The 23775-nt window shown below is 37.7% G+C and overlaps 1 protein-coding gene and 1 pseudogene across 8 annotated transcripts in view; one reads left to right on the forward strand and one right to left on the reverse strand.

The window, feature by feature from the left end:
• Positions 1-23775, forward strand: part of DOCK7 (dedicator of cytokinesis 7) — a 325545-nt gene that overhangs the window by 38089 nt on the left and 263681 nt on the right. For all 8 annotated transcript variants that reach the window (XR_005215342.1, XR_005215344.1, XR_005215343.1 and 5 more), the window contains exon 2: positions 21923-22028. Coding sequence is in view for 2 of the 8 variants with exons in the window: in XM_037827046.1 (XP_037682974.1) it covers positions 21923-22028 (106 nt within the window). In the remaining 6 variants the exon portion in view is untranslated. The remainder of the gene's footprint in view (positions 1-21922; positions 22029-23775) is intronic.
• On the reverse strand, positions 4464-6018 carry LOC119527230 (annotated as a pseudogene).

Consider the following 23775-nt stretch of genomic DNA (forward strand, 5'->3'; position numbering starts at 1 on the left):
AAGATGTGTGAGTAGATCTCTCCATACTTTGGAGGCTGGTGCCCATCTCCCACTGGTGTGGCAGACAGTCTTGGGAGCCACTGTCAGGCTGGAAAAAAAGTCCATTTTCCCAAGAATGATGGTTTGATGGTTAAGTTCATGTGTTAACTTGGCCAGGTAATGGTGCCTAGTTGTCAGATCTAGCAAGCATTGGCCTAGCTACTACTGAGAGGACATTTTATGGACTTAAGTCAGTAAGTTGATTGTATCTATGGCTGATTACATCTATAATCAACTAAGGGACGTGTCTTCCTCAATGAGAGAGGTTTAATCCGATCAGGTGAAAGCTTTAAAAGAAGAATTGATGACTTCAGCAGTCAGAAAAGAGGACTTTCATCTCTGCTTCAGCCGGCAAGTTTCTCCTGGAGAATTCATTGAAAATCTCCATTGGAGTAGCCATCTTGCAGCCTGCCCTATGGAATTTGGACTCATGCATCCCCATAGTTGCGTGAGACACATATAAAATCTCATACTATTTACAGGTATCTCTTGTTGGTTCTGTTTTCCTAGAGAACCCTGACTAAATACAGGGGGCATGGGGCATGGCTAGGCACTGATTGTGGCTTTTGATTAGTAAATTCGGATTGCTGGGCCCTGGCTCCAAAAATAGATGCAGTTTTAACCTTCTCAGAACAGAAAGCAGCTGGCAGTCTCTGTTCAACCCCATCCCCAGGCAGGAGAGGAAGCAAGGCTGATTTAGAGATACACTGACTTCTTGGGACTGCGGGGAACAGTTTGCTGAGGGGTGGCTCTTTCCCAAGAATGGGGCAGGGGGAGAGGGGCACAGCCTGGCCCCAACTGCAGCTTGTGATTAGCAGGTTCAGATAGCTGGGCTCCAGTTCCAAGGATAGCTACAGTTTCAACCTGCTTAGGACAGAAGGCTGCCAGCAGGCCTCTGTTTTAGCCCTGCCTCTGGCAGAGGTGGAAGCGGGGGTGAATTAGAGCGAGTGCCTTCTTGAGGCAGAGGGGAGCACTTTGCTGAAGGGTGGTTCTTTCCCAAGAGAAGGGTGGGGAACATGGCCTGGCTGGTTTGGGATCTGAACAATGGTTTCAGCCACCCCAGTCAACAGTGGCTGATAGCCTCTGTTTCAATAAAAATGTACATTCAGGGTCCTTCTGCGGAGCTGGGAGAGGATGTGGAGGTGTTGGACTTCCTCACCTGGATTATTGCTAATGTTCTCACAAACACTGGGGCCTGATGGCTTGACATGCTGAGCCCTCTGTCTTGGGGCTTGCCCTTTTGAAGCTTGTTACTGTAAAGGGGAGGCTAAACCTGCTTATAAGTGTGCCTAAGTCTCCCGCTGAGTGCCTCTTTGTTGCTCGGATGTGGCCCTTTCTCTCTAACTAAGCCACCTTGGCAGGTGATTTCACTGCCCTCCCCCCTATGTGGGACCTGACTCCCAGGGGTGTAAATCTCCCTGGCAATGCAGGATATGACTCCCAGGGATGAATCTGGACCCGGCATCATAGGATGGAGAACATCTTCTTGACCAAAAAGGGAATGTGAAATGCAACAAAATAAAGCTGGGAAATAGCTCTGAGTGGCTGAGAGATTTCAAATGGAGTTGAGAGGTCACTCTGGTGGACATTCTTACGCACTATATAGATAGCACTTTTTAGGTTTTAAAGTATTGGGATAGCTAGAAGTAAATACCTGAAACTACCAAACTCCAACCCAGTAGCCTTGACTCTTGAAAACGTTTGTATAACAATATAGATTACAAGGGTTAACAGTGTGATTGTGAAAATCTTTTGGATCACACTCCCTTTATTCAGTGTATAGATGGATGAGTAGATAAATGGGGACAAAAGCTAAATGAAAAATAGAGTGGGATGGGGAACATGATATGGGTGTTCTTTTTTATTTTTATTTTTTATTCTTATTCTGATTCTTTCTGGTATAAGGAAAATGTTCAAAAATAGATTGGGGTGATGAATATACAACTATATGATGCTACTGTCGACAGTTGATTGTACACCATGGATGATTGTGTGGTATGTGAATCTATCTCAATAAAACTGAATTTAAAAAAAAAAAGAAGAGCTCAAATTGAAGACCTACATGCACATCTGGAGGAACTAGAAAAATAACAGCATCCTAACTCCAAAGCAAGTAGAAGTAAGAAATAACAAAGAAATAAGTAAGAAATAAATGACAATGAGAATAAAAAAATGAGAGAACTAACAAAACCAAAAGTTGGTTTTTTGGGAAGATCAATAAAATTGGCAAACCCTTTAACTAGACTGACAAAAAAAGAGAGAAGATGCAAATAAATCAGAAGTGAAAGGAGGGACATGACTATTGATCCCACAGAAATAAAAAGAATCATAAAAGGATACTATAAATAACTGTATGCCAACAAGTTGGACAACCTAGATGAAATGGGCCAATTCCTAGAAACACACAAACAACCTACATTGACAAAAGAAGAAATAGAAGACCTGAACATACCAATTACACGTAAAGAGATTTAATCGGCCATCCAAAACTTCCCAACAAAGAAAAGCCCAGGACTACATGGCTTCACAGTGAATTTTTCCAATTATTCCAAGAAGAGTTAATACCAATCCTGCTCAAATGTTTCCAAAAAATTAAAGAGGAGAGAATACTTCCTAACTCATTCTGTGATGCCCACATCACCCTAACTCAAAAGCCAGATAAAGATACTACAAGAAAATTACAGACCAATTTCTCTGATGAATATAAATGCAAAAGTTCTTGACAAATGTTTGTAAATAGAGAGAGGTGATGGTAGCACATTTTTGTGAGTGGAATTAACAGCGTTGAGTTATGTATGTGATCATGGTTGAAAGGGGAAGTTCAGGTTTGTGTATGTCTCTAAAAGAAAAGCTAGAGGATAAAACATGGGACCAGAGAACAAGGTTTTGGATAATAACTCTGGGTAATAGTACAAATATAAGAATGTTCTTTCATGATCTAGAACAAATGTTCATCACTTTTACAAGGTGTTAATAATAGGGTGATATATGAGAAATATATACCTAATGCAAACTATGGACTATAGTGAAAAGTAACATCTTAATATCCTTCCGTCAGTTATAACAAAGGTACCAATCCAATGCTAAGTGTTAGTGAGGGGGGGTTTAAGGGGTATGGGGTTTTTCTTTTTGGAGTAATGAGTATGTTGTAAAATTGAATGTGGTGAAGAATGCACAACTGTGATTTTACAGAGTGCATTGATTGTATACATTGCATGGATTGTAAGGTGTGTGAATGTATCTCAGTAAAACTTAAAATAAAAAAAGAAATATTGGGGGAAAGAAAAATAAACGTCAGAAAACCAAGACAAGGCCCTCAGTGAGATTAGTACAAAAAAAATGTATGCCATTAGATTCCATACCGTCTCATAGGTTGCGCAGAAATTTAGCCTCAAACAGAGTTTGGCAGATTCTTGTCAAATTGCAAGTTCCGTATACGTATCAAAATACCTAAGTCTTTATTAAGCTAATCATCTTATCCTGTTTTGGTTTGCTAAAGCTGACGAAATGCAATATACCAGAAGTGGGTTGGCTTTTTTTTTTTTTTTAAAGTTCTAAAAATCTTTGATTTTTGTGTACCAGGTTCATAAAGAATACCTTATAAGAAAGAACAAGCATGATGAAAATTTTTAAAGAAATTATTGTGGGAATACATTTATGAAGGTTGTAAGTTTTTAAATTTAAAGCATCATGTGATATATAAAGCAAGAATAAGGAAAGATGAGGCTTACTTTTAACAGTATTACTTAGTAATGTTAAATATATATATTAATATATTATCAAATCTATGAAGAACCAGGGGTTAATATACTTCTGCTGGTGACTTTTTAATTTTTTCACTTTAAAGACAAGACCAAAATCAAAACCTCTAACCTTACAATTTTCAGCTTGAAAGAATCAAAGAATGGTAGTAATTTAAAATAGTTATCAAAAAAGCAAATATTCTTATGAGTATTAATGGCTGATACTGAAACAGAATAAAGTATAAACATCATATTCTGCTCTTAATTTTAAGTTGCCAGTGAAATCAATTAGAAATATTTATTCTGAAAGATGCTACTATGAAGGCTGCAAATTCAAATATAGATAATGACTATTTAAAATTAAATTTATGAAATACCTAGAAAATGGGTTTATTTGGAACTTGTAGGCAGATTTATAATATTCATTGGCAATGAATTTTTTTAAAGACTTAGAAGGCCAATATTTTAATATAAAACTAGGTTTAAAATCATCTTCCTTTAGTGTTTTCAATTGTTACATGGCCATGAACCAAAGAACCAAATAATTTCAAATGATCACTGATACTATTTAGGCAAAAATTCTCATGTGTCAGTACTTTTAATGTTGTGTACGTCAAATTATAGTAGAAAGACAGCTATAAACAAGATGCACTCCATATTTTCATTAAGAGCACAACTATGTTACAATAAACCAAGTTTATGTTCAACCATCAAGTGTGGTTCTCCTATTACTTCACTTTGTGATGGATCATTAAGAATATCTTCCAATCCAGTAGTTTAATCATTACCCCTTGTGCCAGTTTGAACGTATTATGTCCCCCTAAAATGCCATTATCTTTGATGCAGTCTTGTGTGGGCAGACGTATTAGTGTTGATTAGATTGTAATTCTTTGAGAGTTTCCATGGAGATGTGACCCACCCAACTGTAGGTGATAACTCTGATTAGATAATTTCCATGGAGGTGCGGCCCCATCCATTCAGCCTGGGACTTGATTAGTTTCTTAGAGCACTGTAGAAGCTCAGACAGAAGGAGCAAACTTGCTACAGCCAAGAGGGACACTTTGAAGAATGCACAGGAGCTGAGAGAGGAGCTGCAGATGAGAGACAGTTTAAAGTTGACCGTTGAAAGTGGACTTTTGCTCTGGAGAAGCTAAGAGGACAAATGCCCCAAGAGCAACTGAGAGTGACATTTTGGAGAGAAGCTGAAGCCTAGAGAAAGCCATTTTGAAACCAGAACTTTGGAACAGACACCAGCCATGTGCCATCCCAGCTAACAGAGGTTTTCTGGACACCATTGGCCATCCTTCAGTGAAGGTACCCCCCTATGTTGGACACTTTATGGCCTTAAGACGGTACCTTTGTGTTCTAGTTTGCTAAAGTCTGCTCCAAGTTCTGATTTCAAAATGGCTTTCTCCTAGGATGTTCCTCTCTAGGCTGCAGTTCCTCAGAAATGTCACTCTTAGTTGCTCTTGTGTTGTTTGTCCTCTCTTAGCTTCCCTGGAGCAAGAGTCTGCTTTCAACGGCCATCTTCAAACTGTCTCTCATCTGCAGCTCCTGTGCTTTCTTCAGAGTGTCCCCCTTGGCTGTAGCAAGCTTGCTCCTTCTGTCTGATCTTATATAGTGTGCCAGTAATTTAATTCAGACCCACCCAATGGGTGGGCCAACACCTCCATGGAAATTATCCAATCAGAGTCATCAGTCACAGTTGGGTGGGGTACATCTCCATGGAAACACTCAAAGAATTTCAATCTAATTAACACTGATAGTTCTGCCCACACAAGATTACATCAAAGATAATGGCGTTTGGGGGACATGATACATTCAAACTGGCACACTTTGTAACCAAATAAAATCCATTTATAAAAGCCAGTCCATTTCTGGTGTTTGTGAAAAGGCAGCATTAGCAAACTGGAACACCCCTCAAAATATCAAGTGAAAAGTTTGAGCTTTTAAGAAATGGAAGCTGCTGAGCCTGCTGCACTTCCTTGAATTCCATCTCTAATTTCAGTGGAGCAAACAGACCCTGGGTGTTTCTCAGTGTGGAAAAATTCATATTGTCTTGGTTGAGCTGGAAATTCTTTTTTCATAATTCAAGAGGATGATTGGGCAGAAGTTCATTTTTCACACAAGGAAATCCTCTCCGAAGAAGACCTTGACTTTCAAAAGAGCCACTTGCTGAAAGTTCAGTAATTGGAATACTGTCCTTTAGCTGAGAGCCAAGTCCTCTGGCATTCATCTTCAGCCCGCTGTCTTCAATGCCTCTCAGCCCTGTTACTGACAGCTGGCCCCTGGGTTGGCTTTTTTTTTTTTTTTAATCTTCATTTTATTGAGATATATTCACATACCATGCAGTCATACAAAGCAAATCGTACATTCGATTGTTCACAGCACCATTACATAGTTGTACATTCATCACCTAAATCAATCCCTGACACCTTCATTAGCACACACACAAAAATAACAAGAATAATAATTAAAGTGAAAAAGAGCAATTGAAGTAAAAAAGAACACTGGGTACCTTTGTCTGTTTGTTTGTTTGTTTCCTTCCCCTATTTTTCTACTCATCCCTGGGTTGGCTTTTACAATGGGGATTTTACAATTAATGGTTCTTAGGTCGTGAAAATGTCCAACTCATAGTATCAACAGGACGATACCTGGACTCTGAAGACAGGCTGCTGGCATGTGGAACACCTCTGTCACATGGGAAGGCTCACGGCTAGTGTCTGCTGGTCCTTCTCTCTCAGGTTTTGTTGCTTTCGGCTTCTGGCTACAGTGGCTTCCTCTGCTTCTGTGGGTCTTCCCTTAGCTTCTTCAGGGCTTTTCTCTGTGAACTTCTCTTAATTTCATCTCTTATAAAGAACTCCAGTAAAAGGATTAAAACTTACTTTGGGGCAACTTCTCAATAGAAATAACCTAATCAGCATGTCCCAACTACAGTAGGTCTGTACCTACAGAAATGGATTAAAAGAACATGGCCTTTCTGGGGCACATAACAACTTCTGACCACCCCATCCCATAACCATGGAATCAAGGGTAAATAAAAGGTAAATAAGTCACACATTAAAGGAAAGTGAGGCAGAGAATGATATGAAATAAGGTAAGGTGATACCTTATCTTTTTGACCATGTTCACAAAGAGTTGGAGAGATTGCTTGCCAGTGTGCTTGCTTGGCAATATAGAATATCTCTGGACAGAAGAACTGTTCCTCAGACCAGTTGATGTGCATCTACAAGGGGGAATTTATCTGCCAGCTTCTTACCTGTGTTGTGTTTTCCATTTGTCAGATTAATCCCTTCAGAGAGTTATCGTACCTTTCCTTTTGGTTGCATCATTTAAACCCCTTCGGCAACCGCTCTGTATGTCACCCTTCTTTTTCAGTAGCTTTTCACAGAAAGGACTTTTTGGTTGCAAGTGGTAGAAACCTAAACCAGATTTTTTTTTTTTTCCCATTTTAACCATTTTTTTTATTGTGAACTTCAACATATATACGTAACAGTGATAACTTTCAAAGTACGATTTTACAAGTTGTTAGCAAATTTCAAAGAATGTCATGGATCACAGTTCCACAACTTCGGCCATTTCCATTGTTGTAAAATATACACACAGAAAGGTGTTAACTTTTGATGTACAGCTCAACAAGCAGTTATATAGGTAATTTCAAAAAACAGTTCCACAGTTTCAATCCCTTCCCTATTATGCAAAACAAGGTATATACAGAAAGGTGAAGACCTTCAAGGCATAATTCAATGAGCAGCTACAGAGCAAATCCCAAAGGATGCTATAGGCTACAGTTCCACCATGTCATTTACCTCCTTCCAGCCCTTCTAACATCCCAACTTCCATATATATATATATTATAGCATTCATAGACCTTTGTTAAATCTTATCTTGTTTGTTGCTACGTCTTCCTCTCTATCTCTTTCTTCATTTTCAGGGATGTCTAGGCAGTGAGCACCCTAACTTGTTCATATTTCATATTAAAGGGGGTGTCAACATTATGGGGAAAGGGGCTGCATCTAATTGTTGGTGTTAAAGAGGCTGTTACCTCTGGGTTTTAGGACTTGTCTGGTATAGGAACAGTCTAGTGGATTTAAGTTTCTGAAAGATAAAATTAGTGAGTGAATCTTTTGTAGAATCTCACGTGTAGGGACCTAGGTATTTGGGAACTACTTTTGGTAAGGGCATGGCATACTGTGGCCATTTAGGATGACTAGCTGGAGCTTGCATAAGAGAAACCTCCAGGATAGCCTCTTGATTCTACCAAATCAGATTAATTTACAGAGAAAAAGTGTGTTGACTCATCTAACTGAAAGTACATTAGATCCAGGGATACAGGTGATGTCAGCAGGACACTTCTTGTCTTGGCTAGACTTTCCATGAAATGGTTACAATGAGAGTTGGCATCTCTAGGCTGGAATCCTACCAGCTTAGATCTAGTAGGACTTAATTATTGAAGTATTTTATTATTTTTAATGTTATTGTGAATGGAACTAAAAATTATTTTTGGCTTGTTCATTGCTAGTATGTAGCAATTGAATTTTGTGTATTGATCTTGTATTCTCTGATCTTGCTGAATTTATTAGTTCTAGTAGCCATTTGTAGATTCCTTAGGATTTTCTGTATGTATAGGAACATGTTATCTGTGGATAGACAGTTTTATTTCTTCCTCTCTAATATTTATGCCTAAATTTCTTTTTCTTTATGTTTTTTTTTCACTCAGTTACTCAATTAATACAATATTGAATAGAAGTGGAGAGAGGATTTTCTTGCTTTGCCAGTCTAAGAAGCAAAAATTCAGACTTTTATCACCAAGTATGATTTTTTTGTGGGCAGGTGACATAGGAAAGGAAGGGAGGGGATTAAGAATTCAGAAATATTTGAGAGTTAGAAGAATTTAGCAACTAATCATATATAATATACAAAAGCATGTAATTTGTACATTTGTGGCTAAAGAGATTGTTGCCTTATTTTTATGCAGTAGGGTGAAGTTTAAGATAAATTTATCTCTTTCTAGGATTGACTTTTTTTTTCTTTTGTTGTTTAAGTTTTTGTTTCAGAATCATAAACTTAGTTCTGCAATCCAGCTAGACTTGGAAGGAGGAGGATCATGTAGAACCAAAAGAACTGCAGTGAGAGCACAAAGATGATAGGATACTGAGAGCAGACCATGGGAGGTAGGATGCTCTCCTGAGCCACAGAAGGAATCCTCTGGTGTTTAAAACAAAGCACAAATCAAATTTATTAGACTTGTCCACAGTTGGCAGTGGTGATCTTCTTGTTGGTGTTGTCTTTCTTGGATCCAAAGTGCTCCATGGCTTCCACAGTATTCATGCCCTCTTTTACCTTGCCAGAGACCATGTGCTTGCCATCCAACCACTCATCTTAGCAGTGTAATGAAAAACTGGAAACCATTTGTGTTGGGTCCAGCACTGGCCATGGACAAGATGCCAGGACCCATATGCTTCAGGATGAAGTTCTCATTATCAGACTTTCCCTCCTAGATGCACTTGCCACCAGTTCTGTTATGGCATGTGAAGTCACCAGCCTGTCATATAAACCCAGTAATAATTCTATGAAAGCAGGAACCCTTGTAAACAAATCCTTTCTCCCCAGTGCTCAGAGCTCAAAAATTTTCTGCCATCTTTGGAACTTTGTCTGCAAACAACTAGAAGGAGACACAGCCCAAGGATTTGGACGGTGATGTTGAAGAACACGATGGGGTTGACAGTGGCTGTGGGTGGGTAACTGGGGCATGCGCAGTGGTGCACAAGGGCGGAGGATTGACTTTTTACAGTAGAAGTTTTTTCCCTTAATTTTCTTTTTAGGTATCATTTTCAGATCAGTTTAATATTTCCAAATGCTAAGTATTCTCTTTTCCCCTGCAGTTTCGCTAGTAGCTATCCACTTTTTCCCTTAAATTTAATATGTTCTATGAGGGTATATTCTATTTCTTAGTTGATGAAATTGCAATATAGTTAAATGCTACAGATCACAGTGATGGGCTCAGTAAATACATCCAGGTTTCCTTAATAGAGTGCTTTCTAAATTTTTGACTTAAGTGTTGTTCCAAAGTAGTGTCAGATGGGAATATGAAGCATCTGACATCTTTCTCCTGCTCACCCCCTAAACAAGCTACTTTAAAGAGCTATGTTTCAGATGTAAAGTATGTTATATAGAAAGGCTATGTTTGTTCTTTTGCTTCACAAATCAACCTGTATTTATTTTAGTTTCTTGTGGCCATTAGTGGTTACCGTGGCCCAGCTCTCTGTGTTGCTAAAAAATTTAACACAGGCTAATTTACCAGTAATACAAACTAACTCTTTTATTTGGTGTAAACTCGACTCATCTCTATGCAGATTGTATTTCTTATCCCGTGAAGAATAATGTGACATGAGAGAGGCCCAGAATGGCTTTACCAGCCTTCAGTCATTTTGTAGATCATGACTAGGTGGGACATCTGAAAGTGGAAGGAAGGTAGAGGAAAGTTTAAATGCAACATAATTTTTCCTCAGGATGTGGGCCTTTTTGCTGGTTATTTCCAGCATCCTACAGTGAATGGCCTGGGCTAATGTTTTCTTCTGGGAAAACTGTAATGTATGTTGCCATAGTGAGGGAGGTTGGGGAAATGGAGAAAGTTGATAAGGAAATAAATAGGTCTAATATCAGATAATGTTCTCTTGGGAGGATGTTCCGGTTTGCTAATGCTGCCGCTTTGCAAAACACCAGAAATGGATTGGCTTTACAAAGGGGGTTTAAGATTACAAAGTTATAGTCTCAAGGCCACAAAGTGTCCAAGGTAAGGCATCAACAATAGGGTACCTTCACTGGAGAAAGGCTGTTGGCATCCAGAAAACCTCTGTTAGCTGGAAGGCATGTGGCTAATGTCTTCTTCCTTTGCTCCCAGGTTGTGTTTCAAAATGGCTTTCTCCCAGGACATTTCTCTGTAGGCGTTTGGGGGTATTCTCTTAGTTTCTCCCAGGAAACTCTTGAGTAGCAAAAGTTTACTTTCAATGGCCGTCTTCAAAATGTCTCTCTTGGCTGCAGCCCAAAATGTCACTCTCAGCTGCTCTCAGTTCCTTCTGTCTGTGAACTCTTTTATATGACTCCAGTGATTTAATCAAGACCCATCCTGAATGGGTGACACCTCCATGGAAATTATCTAATCAAAGGTCTCACCCACAGTTGATTGAATCACATTTCCATGGAAACATTCAATCAAAGGATCCAACCTAATCACACTAATACATCTGCCCTCACAAGACTGCATTAAAGAGCATGTCATTTTGGGGGACATAATATATCCAAACCGGCACATAGGAGAAACTATTTTCTTATTATAATGTAGGGGCATAAGTAACCACAGACTATTTGGCTTATTCTTTCCATTTTGCAGTTAATATTAATAGCCTATTATAAATAAAAAAGACTTCTTTGTATTGCTTTATTATATGAACAATTACTTGTTTTAGTTGGGAAATAAATACCATTCCTTGCAATATTTTTCATGGAATACTACATGAAATACTACCATGCTTGAAATATTTTCATACTGAGGGTTTGTGTAAATACATCCCTAGTCTGGGTTGCAGATATTTTTATTGCTATTATAGCTTAGTTTGGAAATGGTGGTTCTTACGTTATCACAGTATTTTCAAATTATTTCTTATTCATTTTCTTTTTGGGGGCAATTATGTCATGTAGAAGAATGTGGATATCTGTAAATGGTCATTATCTTTTATATGGCTATTATTAACCATAAGATTGTATCCTTTTGATGTAACCATATTTCATTTATTTTGTTTCACTTTTTTTTCACATTGTAACATTTTTAAAAATCAGAATGTCTTCCAGGTAATTGATGCTATGATGGTTAATTGTCATAGTTTTTCTTTTTTAGCCGTAGGTGAAGCATTGTCATGTCTTAACAGTATCTTAAATTTGTGAAATATAGCAGTTTACAATTCAGATTACTTATAATTTAGCTCCATTGAAATAGTGTTGATGTTGGTAGACTGAGTTGAATAGCATTGAATTAGTTGTTCTGTTTCTCTCTTTTTAAAGGCTTTTTCATATTGTCATTTCATTCTTGACAAAAGGATCAGGATATGTTAGGGCCTTTAAACTTAATGTGATAATGAATATGTATATTATACAGGCTTCATTAAAAGGCCTAATGTGAGTCTTAGACCAAGGCGAATGTTTCTGTCATTTTTGCTCCAGAGATTTTACTGATTTTGCCCTCTTCCCTCTCTTCTTTCTGTATTCTCTCTCTCAAAGATTTATTCTCTCTCCAGCTTTCAACTCTAACCTCTAATTGTTTTCTTGATGTTCTTCTTCTCCTCCCTGTCTATTCCAAGTTAGCCTGTTAAAACACAAATTGACCTCAAGTCACCTATAAAAAAAGTTGAGCTAAACCAGTATCTTGATTCTTAAAGTCTTTTATCTTTGTTTCAAATTTTTCTAATTGAGTAGTTGGCACATAACATCTCAAATGTGTATGGAGTGATCAAATATGAAAGACATTCAGGGCTCTGAATTCAACCATTAGCTTGCAGATTCATCAAAATGGCCAAGAAACTGGGCCATTTGACCTCTGTAACTTTAGTGCAATGAAATGATAGGAAGAAAGTAGGGTTTGTTTTTTGAAAAAGAGTAAAAGAACAGGAAGGCAAGGTTTACAAAATATGAAGTGGCCTGATGATGATTGTAGGGTAAAAGTTAGATATGGACATCAGGAAGATAATTACACAGAGTCTATAGGCAGTGATTTTTATTTTGTGTTCTTGAGTTATATTTGTTATTTAGTAAAATTATTACTAATATAATGGGGAAATTAGTTACTGTATTTAGGACTAATTGAATATTTTGTTTTATGGTTTTGTGGAATTTCAGAATATGGAGATTAATGATGAAAGTCTGAATTATTTTTCTTTTAGAAATGCTTTTTATTTAGGTAAATTTGAAATACTAATATGTTTCCAAGGTTCAACAACAGAAAGAAATCTTGGGACTTCTAAACTCTAATCACATCAAGTCAAATATCTTGTGAAGTAGTGTTATGGTAATGCCTTTGTAGTTTACTTCATTTGTTAGTAGGTACAAATAAGGGCTAAACTTTCACCTTCTTATTTTGGAGAAAACAAAGATGGATAAAACCACTGTCTCTGTTTAAATAGAACATACGTGAAACATGGAAGAATTACTAGGAAGGAGGAAAATACAAATTAGGTTATAATAAATTCATTAAGAGTTTTAAATAGGAAGGATATTATATTTAGCCTTAGTGAACCAAGAAGTTTGTATGGAGGGCTTCGCATTTGAGTTTTACCCTTAAAACTAGTTCAGAATAGATTAGTGATGTGAGAGAGAAACAGCATTCTAGGAGGCCATTTATGTTCATTGACAAGAATTTGGGAAAGGACTTGTAAGGCTGGAAAAGTATATTAGGATCAGATTATGAAAAATCATTAATGCCAGGGTATAAGGATATTTTTTATTAATTAAGTAAAATTAGGGAATAGTTTTCTGGGGCATTAATGAGGAACTGGTAATACTAGGAAGGTAAGAAAAGTTATTTCTCCTACTTCTTATTATATGTTCATTTGTTTAGTAAGTATTTTATAATTAACTGTATATCTTTAAAACATATAAATTTTAATATATACATCTTGTTATATCTTCCAGTTCTATCATAGGGCAACATATGTTCTCTGAAATGCCATCTATATGTGCCTTATATAAGTTGGCTATTACTGTTTGTGCCCTACATCAACATTTTTAAAGATGTTCTACTGTCCTTATAATCTAGAAGAGTGTTTCCTGAAGTATTTTATGAATTCATAGCCACAGTTGATATGATGGTTAATTTCATATGTCACCTTACCTAGGATATGGTGTCCAGTTTGTTGGACAAACCAGCACTGGCCTGATTGTTGTAGGAGGGTATTTTGTAAATGATTTAAGTCATTCTGCAGTTGATTGCATCTATGGCTGATTACATCTACCATCAAAAAGGAGAATTAACCCACCTAGAGGTTAGTCTCCTCATCAAATCAGTTGGAAGCCTTAAAGCAAGAATTGAGTATTTCAGCAGTCAGAAAGAAGAATTTCTATCTCTACTTCAGCCAGCCTTCTTCTCCTGGAGAATTCAACATCACCATCAATGGCTTTTTGAACTTGCAGCTTCTCCTGGGGATTTGACATTCACCTTCATTAAATTTCCACCATGCAACTTGTCCTATGGAATTCAGACTTCCTTTTCAGTTCTTTCCTTTGAGGTATCCTAATACTCTAGCATCTAAAAAAAATATTTATATAAAGATTCAGTATTCCTAATCCTTTGTTAAGTCCTATCTTGTTTGTTGTTACCCCTTTCTCTCATTTAATCATTTTCTTGGTCTTTAGGGGTGTCTAGGCAGAGAACACCCTAACTTTTTCATATTGAAAAGGGGTGTCAGCATTATGGGGAAGGTAGCTGATTCTGATTGTTCTTCTTAAAGAGGCTGTTGCCTCTGGGTTTTAGGCCTTGTTTGGCATGGGAACACTTTGGTGGATTTAAGTTTCTGAGAGATAAACTTAGTAAGTGAAACTTATAGAATCTCAGATAGGGACCTAGGTATTTTGGGACTACTTTTGGTTAGAGCATGGCATACTGTGGACGTTTGGGATATCTTGCTGGAGCTTGCATATCCACCAGGATAGCCTCTCAACTCTATTTGAAATCTCTTAGCCACTGTAACCTTACTTTGTTACCTTTCTTTTCCCCCTTTTAGTCAAGAAGTTATTTTAAATCCCTCAATGCCAGGGCCAGGCCTATTCTTGGGAGTTGTGTCCCACTCAGCAGGCAGATTCATTCCCCTGGGAGTCATATCCCACGTAGGGTGGAGGTTAATGAATTTATTTGCCAATTTGGGCTTAAAGAGAGAAAGGCCACATCTGAGCAGCAAAAGAGCAACACCTCTGGAGATGTCTCTTATGCATAATTGTAGGAAGACTTAGCCTCCCTTTTACAGCCATAAGCTTTACAAGAGCAAGCTTCAAGATGGAGGGCTTGACTTTTTAAGTATGGGTTTCCTAATTTCACATAGCATGTATTCTGCCCAAGACAAACAATCAGTATCTCACATTATCTTCACTTTGTCGTACAGTCATCATCACTATCAATTTTAAACAATTGCCATAACACAAAATGTCCCAGAGCTCTTATCAGCCAGCAATTATTCATCCCTAGCATTAGTGTAGTACTGGTAATGGTATGGTAATGGTATGATTTTGAGGAGTTCCCATTTATCTATTTTTTCTTTTGTTGCTTGTTTTTTGGGTGTAAGATCTAAGAAGCTGTCTTAGAGACACTCAAGAGAGATGTTGAAGATGTTTCCCTATGTTACCTTCTAGGATTTTTGTGGTACTGTCTCTTTTTAAATTTTAATTTTTTTTGAGATATTCACATACCATACAATTATCCGAAGATCCAAAGTGTACAATCAGTTGCCCCCGGTACCCTCGTACAGCTGTGCATCCATCACCACAATTAATTTTTGTTCAATTTTAGGACCTTTTCATTACTCCAGAAAAGAAATCAAGGTGAAGCGGAAAAAAAAAAAAAAAAAAAAGGAAACTCAAATCCTCCCATATCCCTAACCACCCGCCTCCATTATTGACTCGTAGTATTGATATAGTACATTTGTTACTGTTCATGAAAGAATGTTGAAATACCAATGACTATAGTATATAGGTTGTAATAGCTGTATATTTTTTCTCTATATGTCCCTCTATTATTAACTTCTAGTTGTGTTGTCATACATTTGTTCTGGTTTGTGGAAGAGATTTCTAATGTTTGTACAGTTAATCACGGACATTGCCCACCATAGGATTCAGTTTTATACATTCCTGTCTTTTGACCTCCAACTTTCCTTCTGGTGACATCTATGACTCTGAGCTTCCCCTTTCCACCTCATTCACGCACCATTTGGCATTGTTAGTTATTCTCACAGCATCCTGCCGTCACCTCTGTTCATTTCCAAACGTTTAAGTTCATCCTAGTTGAACATTCTGTTCATACTAAGCAACCGCTCCCCATTCTTTAGCCTTGTTCTGTATCTTGGTAACTTATATTTCATATCTATGAGTTTACATATTATAATTAGGTCATGTCAGTGAGACCCTGCAATATTTGTTCTTATGTGTCTGGCTTATTTCACTCAGTGTATTGCCCTCAAGATTTCATGATCAACCCATTTTTTTTTTTAAGATGATTTTGTTCACATGCCATACATTCCATCCTAAGAAAACAATTGATGGTTCCCTGTATAGTCACTTATTTATGTGTTCACCACCCTCACCACGTCTATATAAGGGCACCTACATTTCTTCCACAAAGGAGGAAGAGTCAAAGAAGACAGAGAGGCAAAAGAAAAAGAAAAAAGAGAGGAAAAAAACACACACAAAACATCATAGCTAGGAAGCAGCAAAAGGAAAGATAACCTGAAATCAAAGTAGAATAAAGAGTCAGACAACACCACCAATGTCAAGTGTCTCATACCCCTCTCCTATCCCCCCCCCATATGCATTTACCTTGGTATATTGCCTTTGTTACGTTAAAAGGAGCATAATACAATGCTTCTGTTAATTATAGTCTCTAGTTTATGTTGATTGCATCCCTCCCCCATGCCTCCCCATTTTTGACACCTTACAAGGTTGCATTTGCCTGTTCTCCCTCGTGAAAGAACATATTTGTACGTTTTATCACAATTGTTGAACACTCTAGGTTTCACCAAGTTGCACAGTCCCAGTCTTTATCTTTCCTCCTTTATTCTGGTGTCCCACATGCTCCAAAACTTCCTCTCTCAACCATATTCATTGTTATCTTTGCTCAGTGTACTTACATTGCTGTGCTACCATCTCCCAAAATTGTGTTCCAAACCTCTCACTCCTGTCTTCTCCTATCACTCTGTAGTGCTCCCTTTAGTATTTCCTGTAGGGCGGGTGTCTTGTTCACAACGTCTCTCATTGTCTGTTGGAAAATATTTTGAGCTCTCCCTCATATTTGAAGGACAGTTTTGCTGGATATGGGATTCTTGGTTGGTGGTTTTTCTCTTTCAGTATCTTAAATATATCACACCACTTCCTTCTTGCCTCCGTGGTTTCTGCTGAGAGATCCACACGTAGTTTTACTAAGCTTCCTTTGTATGTGATGGATCACTTTTCTCTTGCTGCTTTCAGGATTCTCCCTTTGTCTTTGATGTTTGATAATCTGATTATTAAGTGTCTTGGCATAAGACTATTTAGATCTATTCTGTTTTTAGTACACTGTGCATCTTGGATCTATAATTTTATGTCTTTCATAAGAGATGGGAAATTTTCATTGGTTGTTTCCTCTATTATTGCTTCTGCCCCTTTTCCCTTCTCTTCTCCTTCTGGGACACTAATGATACATATGTTCTTATATTTCATTTCGTCCTTAAGTTCCCGAAGATGTTGCTCATATTTTTCCATTCTTTTCTCCATCTGCTCCTTTGCATGTAGGCTTTTAGGCATTTCATTCTCCAGTTCCTGAGTGTTTTCATCTGCCTCTTGAGATCTGCTGTTGTCTGTTTCCATTGTGTCTTTCATCTCTTGTGTTGTGCCTTTCATTTCCATAGATCCTGCCAGTTATTTTTTTGAACTTTTGATTTCTGCCTTATGTATGCCCAGTGTTTTCTTTATAGCCGTTATCTCTTTTGCCATATCTTCTCTAAACTTTTTGAATTGATTTAGCATTAGTTGTTTAAATTCCTGTATCTCAGTCTATCTCAGGGTTTATCAATCTTGATCTTCTCAAAGAACCAACTGTGGTTTTATTTATTCTTTGTTTTTTTTGTTTTTGTTTTTGTTCTCCGTATCATTTATTTCTGCTTTAATCCTTGATATTTCTTTTGTTCTATTTGCTGTAGGGTTAGTTTGCTGATCATTTTCTAGCTTCTGTTGTTGTTAGTTCTTTGCTTTTAACTTTTCTTCCTTTCTAATGTATGCATTTTGAGCTATAAATTTCCCCCTTTGCTGCATCCCATAGGTTTTTTTAAAATTTTAATCTTTTTTTTAAAATTTTTAATGCAATTTTATTGAAATACATTCACATACCATATGATCATCCAAAGTTCACAACAGTTGTTCACAGTTTCATTATATAGTTGGGAATTCATCACCACAATAAATTTTTGAACATTTTCATTACTCCAACATGTAAAAATATAAATAAGAATAAAAATTAAAGTAAGAAAGAACACCCAAAACATTCCTTACCCCTCCTCTCCCTGTTTTTCATTAACTGTTTGTCCCCATTTTTCTACTCCGTTGTCCATACACTGGGTAAAGGGAGTGTGAGCCATAAGGTTTTTTGCAGTCACACTATATAAGCTATGTAGTTATATGATTGTTTTCAAGAATCAAGGAGTCTGGATTACAGTTCACCAATGTCATATATTTCCTTCCAGCTATTCTAATAAACTAAAAACTAAACATGGATATCTATATAATGCATAAGTGTTACCTCCAGAATGAACTCTTGACTCCATCTGAAATCTCTCAACCACTGAAACTTTATTTTCTTTCCTTTTTCTTCTCGCTTTTGGTCCAGAAGTCTTTCTCAATTCTACAATGCCAGTCCAGGTTCATCCCCAGGAGTCATGTCCCATGTTGCCAGGCAGATTTACACCCCTTGGTTTATTTTTTTTCCCACAGTTCATCTCCTTTTTAATTAACTTGCCCTGCTGCCTTAAGTGATTTCCTGCTTACTCTTATTTTTTTGGAAATTCCAAAGTGCTATTTCTGAGCTATGATTTACTATTTTTTTAAAATACAATTTTACTGAGATATATTCACATACCCTCCAGTCATCCACAATGTACAATCAACTATTCACAGTACCATCATATAGTTGTGTATTAATTACCAGAATCAACTTCTGAACATTTTTCTCACCCTTGCTTTTTGATATATGCATTTAGAGCTACATAATTCCGTCTCAGCACTGCCTCTAAACATCCCATAGATTTTGATATGTTATATTCTCATTTTCATTTGTCTCTCTATATTTAGCAGTTTCTCTTGCAGTTACTTCTTTGACCCACTGATAGTTTAGGAGTGTGTTGTTTAACCTCCATGTATTTGTGAATGTTCTGGTTCTTTTTTAGTTATTGACTTTTGGTTGCATTCCATATGGTTAGAGAAGGTGCTTTGAATAATTTCAATATTTTTAAAATTTATTGAGGCTTCTTTTATGCCCCAGCATATGATCTATCCCGGAGAATGTTCTTCCCATGAGTGCTAGAGAAGGATGTATCTTAGTTATTTGGGATGTAATGTTCTGCATATCTTCGTTAAGTCTAATTCATTTATCACATTGTTTAGGTTCTCATTTTCCTTAGTGGCCCTCTTTCTGGTTGGTCTGTCTATAGAAAAGAGTGGTATATTGAAGTCTCCCATGAATACGTAGAAACGTCTATTGCTTCCTTCAGTTTTGCCAATGTTTGTCTCATGTATCTAGAGCACCTTTATTGGGTGCATAAACATTTATGATTGTTGTTTCTTCTTGGTGAACTGTCCCTTTTATTAGTATATAGTGTCCTTCTTTGTCTCTTGATGACTTCTTTGCATTTAAAGTCTATTTTATCTGAAATTAGTGTTGGTACATCTACTTTCTTTTGGCTGTAGCTTGTGTGTGATATTTTTTTCCCATCCTTTCACTTTCAATCTCTTTGTGTTGCTGTGTCTTAGGTGAGTCTCTTGTAAACAGCATATTGAAGGTTCATGTTTTTAAATCCATTCCGCCAATCTGTATCTTTTATTTGGGGAGTTTAGTCCATTCACATTCAGTGTTATTACTGTGAAGGCAGCTCTTCAATCTGTCATCTTATCCTTTGGTTTTTAGTTGTCAGATCTATTTTTTCCCTCTCTTTCTTTATTTCCTTTAAGTTACCCTTACTAATATCCTTCAGTTCTCTTCTGATCTCCGGGCCTCTCTCTCCTGTCTTTTTTTTCTCAGCTAGTAGAGTTCCTTTCAATATTTCTTGTAGGGCAGGTCTTTTGTTAACAAATTATCTGAGCAGTTGTTTGTGAAAATTTTAAGCTCTCTCTCAATTTTGAAGGAGAACTTTGTGGGATAAAATATTCTTGGTTGGCAATTTTTCTCCTTCAGAATTTTAAATATGTCATACCACTGCCTTCTCACCTCTGTGTTGCCCGCTGAGTAGTCAGTACTTAGTCTTATGTTGTTTCCCTTGCATGTGGTGAATTGCGTCTCTCTTGCTTTCAGAACTTTCTCCTTCTCTTCCGCTTTGACAGTCTGATCAGAATATGTCTCGGAGTGGGTTTATTTGTATTTATTCTATTTGGAGTTCGTTGGGCATCTTTGATTTGCATATTTATGTCATTTAGAAGGTTTGGGGAAATTTTCTCCAACTATGTCTTGAAATACTTTGTAGCCCTTTTGTCTTTTCCTCTCCTTCTGGGACACCAATGATTCTTATATTTGTGCCCTTCATATTGTCCATCGTTTCCCTGAGATCCATTTCAAGTTTTTTGATTTTTTTTCACCATTTGTTCTTTTGTGTTAGCATTCCATTGTGTGTCCTTTAGTGCACTTATCCTTTCTTATGCCTCTTCAGATCTGCTGTTGTGTCTCTAGTATATTTTTAATTTCATCATCTGTATCTTTTATTTCCATAAGATCTCCTAATTTTTCATTAGCTCTTTGAAATTCTTCTTTATACTCTTCTTGGGTCTTCTTGATGTCCTTGATGTCTTTCGCCATCTTGTTGAAATTGTTTTGTGGGTTTTTGTGTACTTCCTTAATTAACGGCTCCAGATTTTGTGTCTCTTCCAGCTTTTTAATTTGTTTGTTTGCCTTGTCTATATCTTCATGATTCTTCAGGTGCTTTTTGATTTTATGTTTGTTTCTGGGCATTTGCTTATCTTGGTAAGATTATTTTGGGAAATGTATTATTTGAACATTTATGTATAATTTGGCAGAGCTACCAGCTTGGTGGAGTGCACTTTTCATGACCTAACAGCAAATGGCACTCTTTTGCCACCTCTACCCTCAAGCCAGTTCTCTCCCAACTTCGTTTGTGTGCTGGGTGGGGTCAAAACTGGTTAGAAATCCAGTTAGCTCACCAGTTTTCCCTGTGGACTTGGGACTGCCAGCCCTGTGAGAAAGGGGCTGACCTTGTGCAGTTTGGCAAGGAGTCCACTCTAGGCACAGTGGCCCCAGTAATGCCTGGGGCTGTAAGTGGACTGCTCTGAGGCTTTGGAGCTGTTCATCTCACCTGCCAGGTTAAATGCAGTGCAATCCCTGTCCACTGTGTACCTGCGGGTCCCTGGGGTTGAGGAAAGGCACTTGCAGCTTCCATGTCGTGCGTTTGCCTCTCAGCTGTGCACACCACAAGCCCATCAAATCTATAGTTCCCTCATGGGAGCTCTCAGCAGCTGGCTTGTGAAGGATTATGTCCCCAGCCAACTGCTGAGTTGGATTCCCAGTGCATGTAAAACTGTTCCCTTCTGTGCCCTTTGACTGGCTCTAGGCACCCATCTCTAGCATGGGAGCTCTCGGCTGTGGGGCTCTAAAGGGTTATCTCAAATGCTGAGATGTGTGCATGGGGCTTGGAAAGCTATCGCTCTATGCTCAGTGTCTGCCTGTAGCTGCCAGTCCCTGGCACATGAGCTCTCTGCCACAGGGCTGTGAAGGGTTAGCTCCCCAGCCATCTGTGGAGATGGGTGCATGGGGTTTGGAAAACTGCTTGCTCCATGCTTGGCAGTTGGCTCTAGCCACTATTCCCTGGCATGGGAGCTCTCGGCCCTGGTGCTGTGAAGGGTTATCTCCCCAGCCAACTGCTGAGATGGGTGCATGGGTGTTGAAAGCTGCTCCCTTCTGTGCTCGTCTCCTGGCTGCAGCCACCAGTCCTCCAGCACAGAAGCCATTTGCTGCACAGCTGTGAAGTGTTATCTCCCCAGCCAACTGCTAAGAAGGGTGCATGGGGCATTAAAATCTTGTTGCCTCCTGCTCTGGTCAGCCGGATCCAGCCGCCTGTCCTGTGTGGCAGTCTGGGCTGAACACACTCCTTTTTTTTTTTCCTTAAATAATGTATTTGCTTTCTTTGCTATAGAACTGTGGCAGCTGAAGTTAGGAAGCAGATTTCTGGACAATACAGTGGTTCTCCCCAACTGCTCAAAAACCTCAATATTGTCAGCAATATATCCCATCACACCACAGTAAGTAGCATATTTAAAATATAGTATGTTAAATGTATTATTGACTAGGCCATGAAAAAATATTGGGAAGATAAGAGCCATTTTATTGGGTTCCATCACTAGTGGCATAACTTTACTTTTTGCTACCTTATTCTCTTCTGAGATCTGAGTTATAGGGGGAGCGTGTAAGGGGGTGTTATAGAAGTGTTTCCTAGTCAACTGTGAAACTTCATATTCAGGATTTAATCCACCCTGGAACTTTAAATTTATAACTTCCCACACCCGAAGTGATTCATTGCATGAAAATTTAGGTGTCTATTCTAGAAATAGGCACTGAAGTAAATATTAAATAACTATGTGGGCTTGAAGTATTATCTGTCCCCTTTAATAGAATGGTGTATATATTTATTGAATCATTACTGTGAGTTGGGTACTGTGTCAGGGACATAAATGTATGCTTTCTTCTTAAAGAAACTGGCATTAGGATAACTAATTTTGATGAATACTGATATTTTTTAGTTAATAGGAATGTGAATTAAAAGTATACCTCCTGTTAAAATGAGACCATTTATTTTTTCTTCAAATGCAGTAGAAAATGAAAAAGTAAATAAGAGTGACTTGGATGTAGTTATATGTTAACACTTTCCGTTTAGCTATGAAAAGGTACCAATTGTTGAATAAACATGGCATGCCAGGGACATAACAGTTTGCTTGGTTTGTAATGACATATTTAAAAATGCTCATGTTATTAATTTAAAAAAATGGAGTTTACTTGTAATAATAACAATATGCCGATAAGAGAAATTTTAGAATATGTAGATTTCTGGGAAATTTTAACATACCTGTAGATGACACTTCTTGGGATCTTAAACTCCTCTCTTCTGGTGATACGATCCTGCATTGCACCTCACCTACTCATACCATAGTTATATCCTATATTTATCCTTTACAAACAACTGCAGCCTCTCCATAATCTGTTTTATGTTTCCCGCTCTGACATCCCCTGTTATCTTTCTTCTTTGCTTGTTCTAGTAATCTGACTCCAACTGTCCTTCAGCTGGATCAGGGCCTAGAATCCATGATTCTATTACCTTCTTCTGTCTCTCACCCTCAATGTCCTCTTTTCTCCCCTTACCAAATTTAAATCCTTTCGTCGATCTTTATAACTACACCTGTGCATATATCCTTGACTACCTTACCTGCCTCTCATGTCATTGGACTCCTTGGCACAATCTCAATGTTATTTAAATCAAACTGTTTGTTTACTTTATATCTGTGTAGTTGAATGTGGCTAGAGAAAAACACACAACCCCATTGACTGGTCTCACTTTACATTTATGACCACGAACTTATAAAGGCAATAACATTGCCAGGCAAACATACTTCCCTTGGCTATTCATTCTCCCACTGTATTAGTTGACTTATCTCATGCCTCCTATGCTCTCCTTAAAACCCTAATAGCTCTTTTCCATTTTCATTCTTAAGATAACTTTTCTTTCTGTTTCACTGAGAAAATCAAAGCAAACAGAAGTGAATTTATCCCATTTTAAAACATCCTACTTTTTATCTCACTTTTCCCACCAGTTGCCATACCTCATATTTCTTTGCTCCCTTATGCAGTAAAATTCCTTCAAAGGATGGTCAGTGCTTGCTGACTTCAATTTCTCTCTTATTTTCTCTGCAAATATATTTTTTAAATTATGAAGATCTTAAAACATATACAGAATTAGAAAGACTAGTATAAACGTGAACTTTCATTACTTACCTA

This window comes from Choloepus didactylus, chromosome 2, assembly GCF_015220235.1.
Source record: "Choloepus didactylus isolate mChoDid1 chromosome 2, mChoDid1.pri, whole genome shotgun sequence".
NCBI classification, from domain to species: Eukaryota; Metazoa; Chordata; class Mammalia; order Pilosa; family Megalonychidae; genus Choloepus; species Choloepus didactylus.